The sequence below is a fragment of the Microtus ochrogaster genome, unplaced genomic scaffold, assembly GCF_000317375.1.
Source record: "Microtus ochrogaster isolate Prairie Vole_2 unplaced genomic scaffold, MicOch1.0 UNK15, whole genome shotgun sequence".
In the NCBI taxonomy this organism is placed as follows: Eukaryota; Metazoa; Chordata; class Mammalia; order Rodentia; family Cricetidae; genus Microtus; species Microtus ochrogaster.
The window spans coordinates 1,628,353-1,640,312 of NW_004949113.1; the positions used below are offsets into that span (position 1 = coordinate 1,628,353).

At 48.4% G+C, this 11,960-nt stretch overlaps 1 protein-coding gene across 1 annotated transcript in view; it reads right to left on the reverse strand.

Moving 5' to 3' along the window:
- Mylk3 (myosin light chain kinase 3) overlaps window positions 1–11,960 on the reverse strand; it is a 36,281-nt gene that overhangs the window by 21,525 nt on the left and 2,796 nt on the right. The window contains exons 2-7 of the mRNA XM_005367012.2: window positions 7,493–7,550; window positions 7,307–7,339; window positions 6,015–6,423; window positions 2,737–3,191; window positions 1,002–1,107; window positions 431–524 (exon numbers count right to left, since the gene is read on the reverse strand). Of these exons, the coding sequence (XP_005367069.1) occupies window positions 431–524; window positions 1,002–1,107; window positions 2,737–3,191; window positions 6,015–6,423; window positions 7,307–7,339; window positions 7,493–7,550 (1,155 nt within the window). The remainder of the gene's footprint in view (window positions 1–430; window positions 525–1,001; window positions 1,108–2,736; window positions 3,192–6,014; window positions 6,424–7,306; window positions 7,340–7,492; window positions 7,551–11,960) is intronic.

Consider the following 11,960-nt stretch of genomic DNA (forward strand, 5'->3'; position numbering starts at 1 on the left):
GCTCACCTCACAGACACCCGCTCACCTCACAGACATCCGCTCACCTCACAGACACCCGCTCATCTCAGACACCCGCTTGCCTCACAGACACCCTCTCATCACCTCAGAGACACCTGTTCGTCTTACAGACACCCGCTCATCATCTCACAGACTCACCCTCTCTTCTCACAGACCGGAGGCCCCAGAAGGAAAAGCCCTTGGTGCCCAAGGTCCTGCAAGCATGTTGGAAGAGCTGTGCCAGGCTATCCACAGAAATGGGGTCTGGAGTAAGAACGTGGGCGACTCAGTGAGCAGTGTGAGTCCAGGAAGAGAGGAAGCGAGTACACCATGCTTCCTACTTGGCACAGAGGGGGCTGGAGCAGGTACTAGGAAACGAAAGATTCTAGGTCTCGGCTAGAAGGATCTGGCTGGCCTGGGGCAGATGTCTTACCCGGTCTTTGTTGCTCTTCACTTTGATGATCTTGGCCGCGAGTGCAAGGCCTGTGGACCTCTCTGTACACCTGTGCACCTGGCCAAACCGGCCCCTACAGAGGGAGAGGGACACGGTAAGAGGAGAACATGCAGACCTCGCCAACTCACAAGGTCCGCCGTTCCTCCCCTCACACACCCCATGTGGGCTGTCCTGTAGCACAGGCTGTTGTCTTAGTCATCACTCACCCTGGGCTAACCCTGAGTCGAGAAAATCACTTCTTCACCACCCACAGTCCTGCGATCCACTCTACAGTCCAAGGGGAAACCTCCTGACCTTGCCACGGGCTATTCTGCACGTGGGAATACACCGTACTCACACCCATCCTACCAGCCTCCTGACCACAGCCCCTCCTGTCACCCCTGCTACCTCAGGAGTGTTGTTTCCCATGTCCTGTTTTGAGGGCCTCCTACACCCCTCCTCCCTCATGTGTGCAGTCGCCTGTACCCCAGGGAGACCCCTGTTCTTTCTTTATGCGGTCAGCCTCTGTGTTCCAGTCCCTGCCCCTCACCCAGGTGGATGCTGTACTTACCCTCCCAAGACTTCATGTTGGGACACTGTGTAGCCTGCTGAGACCGAGGTGGCCTTGACATTCACTACCCGGTGTTCAAAGGGGGCTGGGGGTGCTGCACTGTCGTCTGTAGGGAGACGACAAAGCACCCATCAGTCTCCAACCAGTCGTCTCCCCTCCGAAACCCACTAAGCGTCACCTGGATTACCAGGTGTCAAGACCACCACCCTTCTTACACGCCCAGCGTGTGGGAGCCCTGACTCTAGAGTCAACCCCATTTGTCAGGAGAGAGAGCCGAGCTCACTGCATTAGTGAGCAGATTTTCATGAGGCAGCTGTGTTCAAAGGCAACGAAACTATGGGAGACAGTCAAGGGAGTGTAAAGGAGAGACTGCTAGAAAAACAAGCACACCATCCTCACCGCTCAGCCTTGGCCCCCTGATAGCTGGTCTCAACTAGATCCCAGAGGGCAAGAGAGCCCTTGGGGGGAGCCTGTGGGGAGCTTCTCCTAGGGCATGGGCTGGTGAGAAGGGATAATAGATCTAGAAGGGAAGCAAAGGGCAGCCAGCACTTGGAAACTCAGAAGACAGGCATTTAGGATTGCGGGTTTTTTTCTTTTTAATTGTATTACTGTGTGTGTGTGTGTGTGTGTGTGTGTGTGTGTGTGTGTGTGTGTGTGCATGTACACACCATGTCATATACATGTGGATGTCAAAGGATAATTTTCAGGAGTTGGTTCAGTTTTCACCATATGGGTCCCAGGAACTGAACTCAGGGCTTGGCAACAAATGCCTTTACCAAATGAAAATGGCCCTACGATTTTATTTTAATTGGTTAATATGAATACCTAGAAATATCACGCGAAATTATATTTTAAAGAAAAGGAAAACATGCAATAGTCATGATGCTACAAAGCGTTTTCTGCACAAATGGCTGGGTCATCATCTGTTCACACTTGTCCTGGGAGCATCCTGCGTGCTCCCTGAGTGCAGAAAGTGCTCCACGATCCTGCATGCTCCCTGAGTGCAGAGGCTGCTCCACATACAATTCTCCCACCAAGTGGAAGACTCCCAAACCATTGGTGCTGAAGTTCTTCATAACAGAAGAACACAGAGATGCCTGCTACCCATCTAGTTAGACAAGTGGGTCATTTTCAACACTTCCTCGCTATTGCAAATGGAGGTGGGAATGGCTCACTGTGTCTTACACATATCAGTGAGTGTCTTTTCTTCATTTTTCTTCTCCACCCCATCTCTGAGGGGAGAACATATAATCTAGGTTGATCTCAAACTCATCACATAGCAATGGATGACCTTGAACTTATCCTCCTGCCTCTATCTCCCACGAGCTTGGATTAGAGATGCGCAACACCACATTTGGTTCTCTGCAGTGTTGGGAATCAAAGCCACAGCTCCAGCTCTATGCTAGGCAAACACTCTAGCAACTGACGACATCCCTAGCCTCCTGCCTTCTGCAGGCTCGCCTGTCCTCATTTAGAATGATGGCAGTGGTAGAACCCTCAGGGAGGGGAGCTGCTTTGAGACGTCTACCCAGTTGGGCCACAGAGGTTCCCACTTCCCAACTATCGAAGACCCAAGTCTAATCCCTCCACATTTCTGTATCTTGGACTCTAGTACCAGGACTTAACTATCCAGAGACTTAGGCTTCCTCAGAAACACATAATCTATGGAAGGTGAAGGAAGGCTCCCAGTCACTCACCTCAAGGCCATGATGAGCTGGATCACAGCCTCACTTACCCAGAACCATGATGGCAGCCTCCGCAGCAGTAGGCATCCTACTTCCGACCTCAGTTCCCCCTGAGCCCTTGGCTGCAGGGTCCTTCCCAGGCTCAGGCTTTCCTGCTCCTGGGTCTGTTTCTTGCAGCAGATCCGTGGTCCCAATAGTCTCATCTCCCCAGTCCCTTGTGGCCAAGTTTGGTCCTGTGAGAGGCTCAGCCCCAGGCCCCGCCTCCGCCTCCGCATTTGCTCCTCCATTGCTGCTACTCCTCTTTGGTAGTGGTAGAAATGGGCTCTCCTTTAGGGACTCTCCTTTAGGGATCTGATCTTCCAGCGCAGTTCCAGGGCCTTCGGGATGTGGGTCCTGCTCACGAGGCTGGGTAACTGCTGGAGTTTCTGCAGAGGCCATGGGACTGCCCCTCTGGGTCTCAAGCATCTCCCCAGGAGCAGCCATCTCTTGTACAAGGATAGAGATCCTGGGCAGAGAGAAATGCGGCCCTGAGGTTTGAAACAAGGACGTTCCTGGGTACAGCTCAGTAGTAGAGCCCTGCTTAGTGTCATAGTTAGCTTCAGCTGTCAACTTGACACAAACCTAGAGTCGCCTGGAAACAGGAAACCCCAATGGAAGAACTGACCCGATTGGACTGGCCTGTGGCCATGTCTATGAAGCATTTTCTTAATTGCTCATTGATGCAGAAGGGCCTAGCCTACCATAGAAAGCACTTTCCCTAGATAGAGAGGCCTGGGCTATAAAAGAAAGGTAGTTGAGAAGCAGAGACGCACAGCAAAGCTCAGGGAGTCCCACAGAAGAGGGGGAGGAAAGGTTGTAGAAGCCAGAGCGGTCAAGGACACCACAATAACATGGCCCACAGAATCTAACGTAGAGAGTTTGTATGGGCTGATCTAGGCCCTGTGCATATATGCCTTCTGGTGGTTTGTTGAGATCTTAAAAGTGTTAGTAAAAAAATAAAACAAATACTTAGGAGATTTACAAATACAAATGACAAAATTTCCTCAATAGCATTCATATTATAGTATTTGTGATAACAAGAATACTGAACTATATTTTCTAGCCATCATTTGTACAATACTAGGCTTGAGTGTTTACTTTTATTTAATTAAAATATAGTTACATGATCCTCCCCTCACTAATAATCTTTAATGTGCTATGGAAGATAAAAATTTGAGTTTGTCGTGTATATGATATAAAATCATGAGTTAGGAGCTAAGTAAAGATTAACATTTTAGTTCTTCATGTGTTCTCTTTTGGGAAATTAGCCTCCAAGTTTGTAGCTCAAATGTCTCTGAAGATATAAACAAATAGATAAAGAAATACATCTTTGTTTTAAAATGTTTACAAAAAGAAACACAAATATGGATTTTTTTAGATTTTTTTAAGAAGAAATAAAAAATAGTTAATATGGGCCCTCATCTAGTGTACACAGGGCCCTTAGTTCCCTTCCCAGCTACACACACACACACACACACACACACACACACACATGCACGCACATGCACGCACGCACGCACACATAGACTAAAATGGTACATTCTATGTTGCATGTCCTTTATCCTAATAAAAAGAATAAAGAAAAATACAAGGCTTTTTTTCCAGCAGTGGAAAGCCCAGGCTGCTCTGAGGTTTAGGCCCTTGAAAATGGACGCTGATCCCAAGTGGTGCAGTCGAGAGACCCGGTAGCCTGTCTACAGCTGAGCATGGGGCAAGAGTGTGGGGACCAGACAGCTGACTGTGATGACAGTGGGAAGCAAGGTGGGAGCCAAGCTAAGCACCTGAGCCTGTCTCAGACCAAGGGGCTCCAAAAGCTTGACAAACCAATTGCTGGAGGAGAATCCAGGTAGTCCATTGGCCATTGGCCACTTCAGCCCTCTCCGGTCTTCTCTTCCAGTGGGGTAGGAGGTGACCCCAGTGTCACGCAGCTCTAAGTCATGTTTGATGTCTAACACTTCCTTACCCACTGCATAGCACACCAACCACAGGCACTGCCAACAACTCCTGGCTGCCAAGTTCAGGTATGGTCTCAGGATACCTAGACAAGCAGCCCCTTCTGGTCAGAACTGACACTCAATTTTTGATATGCTTTCCTCAAAAGACACATTCTAGGGAAGGAAGGGCAGGTGGTGGCCTCCCCACTTCCTGAGACCTGCTTCGGATCTGGCGTGTCTGAAATTCAGCTCAGGGCTGTGTCTGAGGTAGGACATGCTTCTCACTGAGAGGCTTTTGGGGATCCCTAACATGTCAGAGGAAGTTCACTTTTTCCACAGTTGCTACATTCAGAGTTTTTCTAGGCACAGCTACCAGGAATCCCTCTTTCCAGCCTGCCAAGGCCCCTGGCACAGAGGGAGGTGGGGTGGGATGGGGTCCCATTTCCTTCCAGAACCAATCACCACAGCAAAAAGAGGCTAGATAATCTCCCGGTGCTGGGTCTTGTGGTCTCCGTGGTAGACGTGGGGCACGTGGAGAGGGCATCAGGTACAAGGGCATCCGAGAGAGGTCTAGAAGGCCAGGGCCCTCGCAGGCTGTGTGGACACAGCAATGCTGCACCAACGGCACTGAATACAGATGGAATGCAGCCGGCAGTTCTCTCTTCCACCATTTCTGCTGAGCACAGCTCCTGTCCCAGGTGTCACTGCCTCTCCAGGACCTCTGACACAAACCTCCCCAAAGCCTCTAGAACGCCTCTACCTGCCCCGCCCTTTTCTCCTCGCCAGATTGTTTAGGACTTAAATGCTGGCCTAAAGAAGCAGGTGTGCAGTTAAGTACAGATTTAGTGGTTCTGTGGGATGGTGGTGCTCAGTCCCCATGTCACCAATCAGTAAGATAATAGGACGACCACTTCTCCACGCTGGGAACACTGGGAGAATCAAATGAGATGGGGCCTCAGAAGGCCAGGCCAGTGCTTGGAACGTGGTGAAGTGCTCTGTGAAGCCTGTTCTCTGAAGTAATTATTTATCCAAAAGTTTGTCATTCTCAACCCTATTCTCCACTAGAATGAAAAACAAGAATTCAAGGATGGTACCTGAGAATCACTCCAGACCAAAGGAATCAAGATTTCTGGGCATGGATGTTTCTTTTAATCCCTACTCCCTAATCCCAGGTAATTCTCATGGCCAGGTAGACACCACTACCTCCAGGATCCCAAACATAAGATCTCCTCCGTCAATCTAGTGCGGCTCTATGTATACAGTCACCAACATTTGTCACTGGCCCCTTGGCCACGCCACACGGAAAGGACACAGCTATTAGCACCCATTGCCCAGCACAGAAGAACACCCCTTACCTGGAAAATGCCTCACCACTGTGGACTTCACTGGCCGGAGTTAGTGACCCTACGGGTGGAGGGCTAAGCCCTGAATTCAGTCTCATGTTCTCTTCTGAGAGCCAACAGTCAGGCTTGCTGGATGAGGTTCCTTGTCCTGCACTTTGCGACATCTTGAGATTGGTGAGGACCTCGCTGATTCTGTCGAGTGCGACAGACAATTCCAGGGTAGCCCCAGTATTCTCACCAGACGTTCCCAGAAGCCTGGGTTCTGCCTCTGTGGATGGGGGTGCTTGGCCTAAGCCAAGAACTTCAGCACCCTGCCTCAGTGAAGCTCCTTCCTGGGTGGAGTCAGCTCCCTTCAGTGAAGTGCTGATGATGAGAGGCAGCCTCTCCACTGCCCCCACTGCTGTGTCCTCCTTCTGGCTCTCTACAAGATAACGGGAAGGGGGAAACATACTCTAAGGGACACAGATCACAAGGAGAAAACAAACACATATGTATCATCCCACATACCACAACTGTGAAAGTCGAAAACTGGATGTAACCCATACTGCCATGGGAGATGTGTCTGTATGTTAGAACATCCACCCAAGGATGTGTTGTACACACATCTTAAAGTAAGAAAAGAGGGGCTGAAGAGATGATTTAGTAGGTAAGAGCACTGCTACTCTTTGAGAGAATCCAGGTTTGGTCCCCAGCACCTACAATGTAGCTCACAACTGTCTGGAATTCAGTTCCAGGGGATCTGATGCCCTCTCTGGCTTCCATAGACAACACGCACACAGTGGTACACAGATACATACAGACAAAACACCAACACGCACTGAGAGAAGAAGGGAGGATGTTTGTGAGTGTGTACATGTGTGTAAACCTACGGCTACTTATGAGTGGTTTCCATAAACTGGACCTCACTGGAAAGATAAGAACTTTTTAATTGATCATAAATAAAGGCCTTGAGGAGAAAGGACAAAGGGCAGGCTTCTCTTAGTATACCTTATTTTGTCAATCTGACTTTAGAACCCTACAAATACTATTTTATTTAGGGTCTCACGGTGTAGCTTTGGCTGCCCTAAAACTCACAGAGATCTGCCCACTTCTGCCTTCTGTGTGCCAAGATTAAAGGTGTGCACCATCACGCCAGGCATGTAAAGTTTTAAAAGAGAATGAGCTTTTATAAAAGATACCCAGCCAAAGTCTTAATTCCAGCACTCTGGAAATGGAGGTAGGAGGACCAGAAGTTCAAGGTCATCCTCAGCTATGTGGTGACCCTGGAGGGGTCAGCTTGCTCACCTGTGGACCCCCTCACCTACCCCACAGCCTCCTGGTGGGGTCAGCTTGCTCACCTGTGGATCACCTCACCTACCCACAGCCTCCTGGCAGGTCAGCTTGCTCACCTGTGGACCCCCTCACCTACCCGCAGCCTCCTGGCGGGTCAGCTTGCTCACCTGTGGACCCCCTCACCCACCCGCAGCCTCCTGGCGGATCAGCTTGCTCACCTTGGGTATTTAGCGCATGCTTCGGCTTGACTCCCGTAGCTTCTGCTGGCTCCTTGTTCTAAAATAACCACCATAAAAACACCATCATTCAAACATCCACGGGCCGCCTGCCACATGCTCACATGTAGTTAGCTTATTTAATATGACCCACAGCAGTGTGGCTGGACATTGAGGCCACATGCGCCTAGCTTCACAGCTAGAGCCCATGTCCTTTCCAGGGCTTCACTGAATGGCTAGCGAGCTGGCTCCCTGAGAGGAGGTTCTAAATAGACCGGGGTCTTAAGCCAAGAATGGGGAAAGAAAAGAAACCTCAATCCTAAATCACCATCATCTCAGCTTTACTATTCATGCTACAGTCGTCCTGGTTGAGACTGGATTCCGAAGTCAAATCCGTGCTCGGGATTGGGCAGCACAGCCAACGGTCATGTCAGGAGCTGAGGAACCGCCTCCAGCTGAGCTCTATCATTTGGGCCTAGAGTCGCCAGAGCTTTGTTGTTCAAGAGAAATTGAACTTAGATTTTTGCTTAAATCAGACTTACTAAAGCACAAAATTAAATAAAAAATAATTTATTAAAGCATCATTTGTACACAATAAATTACACATACAAACTATAAACTTTTTTGTGAAACTATCTCACTATGTAGCCCTGAGAGTCTAGAACTCCCTATAAAGACCAGACTCATGGAAATCCACCTGCTTCTGCCTCCTGAGTACTGAGTCTAAAGGTGTGCACTACACCAGCTCAACCAATGTACAAAATGCAGGGCAATTCTGCTACCCCCAAAGGATCCCTAGCATTTTAATCCAAAGATTTCAATTTTCAGTGTTGGAAATCAATTAAAATCTCTTCAATGCTGCAGACATGTGTCTTCAGCTGTTTTGATCTCTGGGCTCCCCATTAAGGAACTCTGTGGCTGGGGCCAGAGAGAGGCCAGTTAGCTGGTGAGTCACATTCCCTGGAGCACAGGGGATCAAGGACATGTTAACCGGAGCTATTGCTGTGACTTAACACCAGAAGCCACAGTTGGGACTTTACTAGTCAAAGGTTGAAACCACCAGTAAGAGAAGCAACCTTTTGTGGAAGGTTTCCTGACTGTCATGGAGTGGCCAGGTCCAGTGTAGGGCTCTGAGCATGTCTGTCAGGCCCTGGTCTCTAGCAGACCTTTTAGGTTTAAAGAAGAGCTGTGGAGAATCCCTCTGGACCAGCACTCAGCATCCTTAGTAGAGGGCTCCTCGACACCGGCCACTCACAGCTCTGTTTCAAAATAACCATAGCTGTTAAGTAACTTTCATGTGCTGGACACACTTTTTCAAACATTTCACAGATTAGTTCCCCCTCGTCCTGCCCACTCTTTGAGATAACATTTACTAATGGGATAATTCCTGGTTTACAGAGAGAAAATGAGAAACACAGAAGCAGAGGAGTTGGCTAGGTGCTAAAAGCAGAGTTAAATGCAACAAATTTGACCTGAGAGGTCAGGCTCCTGCCACACTGCTACACTAGAAAGGGTGACATGGGGTCTCCCACCCATCCCCCAGGCTGAGGTTAGACACTAGGAAGGGTGACTGGGGTCCCCCACCCAACCCCCAGGCTGAGGTTAGACACTAGGAAGGGTGACATGGGGTCCCCCACCTAGCCCCAAGCTGAGGTTAGACACTGGGAAGGGTGACATGAGGTCTCCCACCCAGCCCCCAGGCTGAGGTTAGACCCTGGGAAGGGTGACATGGGGTCCCCCACCCAGCCCCCAGGCTGAGGTTAGACACTGGGAAGGGTGATATGGGGTCCCCCACCCAGCCCCCAGGCTGAGGTTAGACCCTGACTGTGGTGCCCCAGCATGATTTGACTTCGGAATCCAGTCTCAATCAGAACTATAGCAGCTTGAATGTTGATCCGACTTAGGGTGGGTAGAGTTTGATTTTTCCATTCCTGACCTAAGTCCTTTGTTCATCAGCCAGAGCAGTTCCCGAAGTCCTCTGCTCCCCCAACCCCCTTGCCAGGTTCCCCCAACCCCCTTGCCAGCTTTTCCTTGGCTTCAGTCACCTTTCTCAGCCCTGTTCCCTTCTCACTTCTTTGTGGCTCCAGAACATCAAGTATTGCATTCATTCATTCATTTATTCAGTGTGTGTGAAGGGGTGTGTGTGTGTGTGTGTGTGTGTGTGTGAGAGAGAGAGAGAGAGAGAGAGAGAGAGAGAGAGAGAGAGAGAGAATAAGCACCAGCCCTACCCTTGGAGATCACATGACAGTTTGCAGGAATTGGTCCCCTTGTTCTACCACTGGCTTCCAGACTTTGTAGCAAGCGTCTTGCAAGCCCCAGGACACTAAAGGACTCCATCTTTCTTTTCCTTCCTTCTTTCTCTGTCTTCCTTTTGGTGTGTGCACTTGTGCATGTGCCAAGGTGGCATGTGGAGTTCAAAGGACAATTTGTGGAAGTCTGTTCTCTCTCTGTATGGTAGGCCTAGGGATTAAACTCAGTTTTTGAGAAGCCAGCCCAGATCTCCTCTTTCAATAGTAAGGACACAATACATGGAGAGCACACAGCCCAATGCCCAAAGGACACGCACACATGCACGCACACACACACACAATACTTGTTGCTATGATCCTCACATCAAACAGCCCCCCTCTCCCTTCCTCTGCAGGATCTTCTCTGCCACTTCTGTTTAGGAAACCAGAGGCATTGCCACAGACCTCCTCATCAGCAGAAACTGACTTGCACACTGTCCTGAGACAGTCCCTGTTGATGCGAACAATCTTTCCTTCCCCTCCTTTTCTTCAGTATAGGAAGGCTCCTGTGTCCACCTCTCATGAAGGCTAATGTCCTGAACAGCTCGACTGTGTTGGACTGAAGCTGAGGGTAGCTGGCTTCTAGCGATAATCGAGTTCATCATTACAGAGTTCGGTGGGTACTTTAGAAGATGAAGCAGGTGTGGGTGTTGTCTGGGGAAGTAATTCAATGACGGGACTCCTGCCTTGTATAAGTGAGGCCCTGAGTTCAATCCCCAGCACTACCACCAAAATATAATATAAAGTAATCAAGGAGGACCTTGACCAAGCCCTGGCATAATTTCCGAATTTAACAGCCAGTGTTAGGATGTAATTCAGTTCTACATGTGATTACTACACCCCTATTCTCTTAAGAAACAAAAGGAGGGTCTCCAGAAGTCTCTGGAGTCTAGATTTCAGCATGAGGAATTTGTTACAGGCCTGTGGTTCCACCTCGTTAGAAGGGTTCTCTGAGCGCAAATTCACCCCTGACAAGCAGAAGCATGCCATGATCCAATTAACAATTTGCAATCTAATGGGAAGACAGGACCCAAACCAGCAGACAGTCAACCATACACAAATTAAACACAAAGAGCAGAGGGAGATGCAGTGGGGCCTCGCAGACAGGTAAAGCTGCAGGAATGAACACACAGTCCCTGACCTCCCCTGTACCAGACGCCTATGTATTTACAACACGGGCGCCAGTTAGTTCCGTTTTTCTATAAAGAGCCCTTATGAATAAACAGGAAATGGTGGAAAACAAAACAAGAAACAGGAGGAAAATTTGTGAACAGGTCATTCACTGAAAATGCAAATGGTTTTAGACGATGGTCCACCCTTTAGTAAAAGATGTCAAAGCGTTAGGACACATTCTCTCTGTTCTTGGTTATGTCTGAGGTTTTCCTGAATAAAAAGACAACTTTCTATGAATTCAGAAGAAGTATTAACTTTATAAGGCATCACCAACTGTTTCATTGGGGCCTAATTCAATAAGGAAACTAAGAAGTTTAAGTTTGAGACTTTCGGGGATGCTTGAATACTGACTTCAAATAATAGCAAAAGCGTTTACTTCAGGGCCATACTAACAGCAATACAATTGTTTCTGAGGTAGTCCATGTCTTTTAGACACAAATGCTGAACTCGACTTATTTGCTGATTGTAGTGCTAGGTTTGAAACGTGAGCCTTGAGCATGCTGGGTAAGAGACCCCTTTGAACACCACTCATTCCAGATTAGTTCCCTGCCTTAGATAAGCATGAGATCACTGCCTCTGAAACACACATTACCCAACACTTTAATTCTCTTCCACTATTCTTTTCAGTCTGATGAATGAAAAAATGGGATCTTATGTTCATTTTTAATATTTCAATATGGCAAACTTCAAAAGCATAAACAAAGCAAAAGGAAATAAAGCTCTTCAAGAACATTCACCCATAGCGAAAGACTTTAAATGCATTTGTAAGCCCCCCTCAACCCTAAGACATTTTTCTAAAACCTTACACTCACTCTATCTTGGAAAAGGGACAGTCGCACACACACACACACACACACACACACACACACACACACACACACACACACTGGACTGCTTATCTTCCTGTGTCCTTGTGAATAATCTTCAAACATAACTCCATTTTGGGAATTGAGGCAAATACAACCCACAGATGTTGACTCAGTTCCTGATGTATTAATTTAGTCACTGAA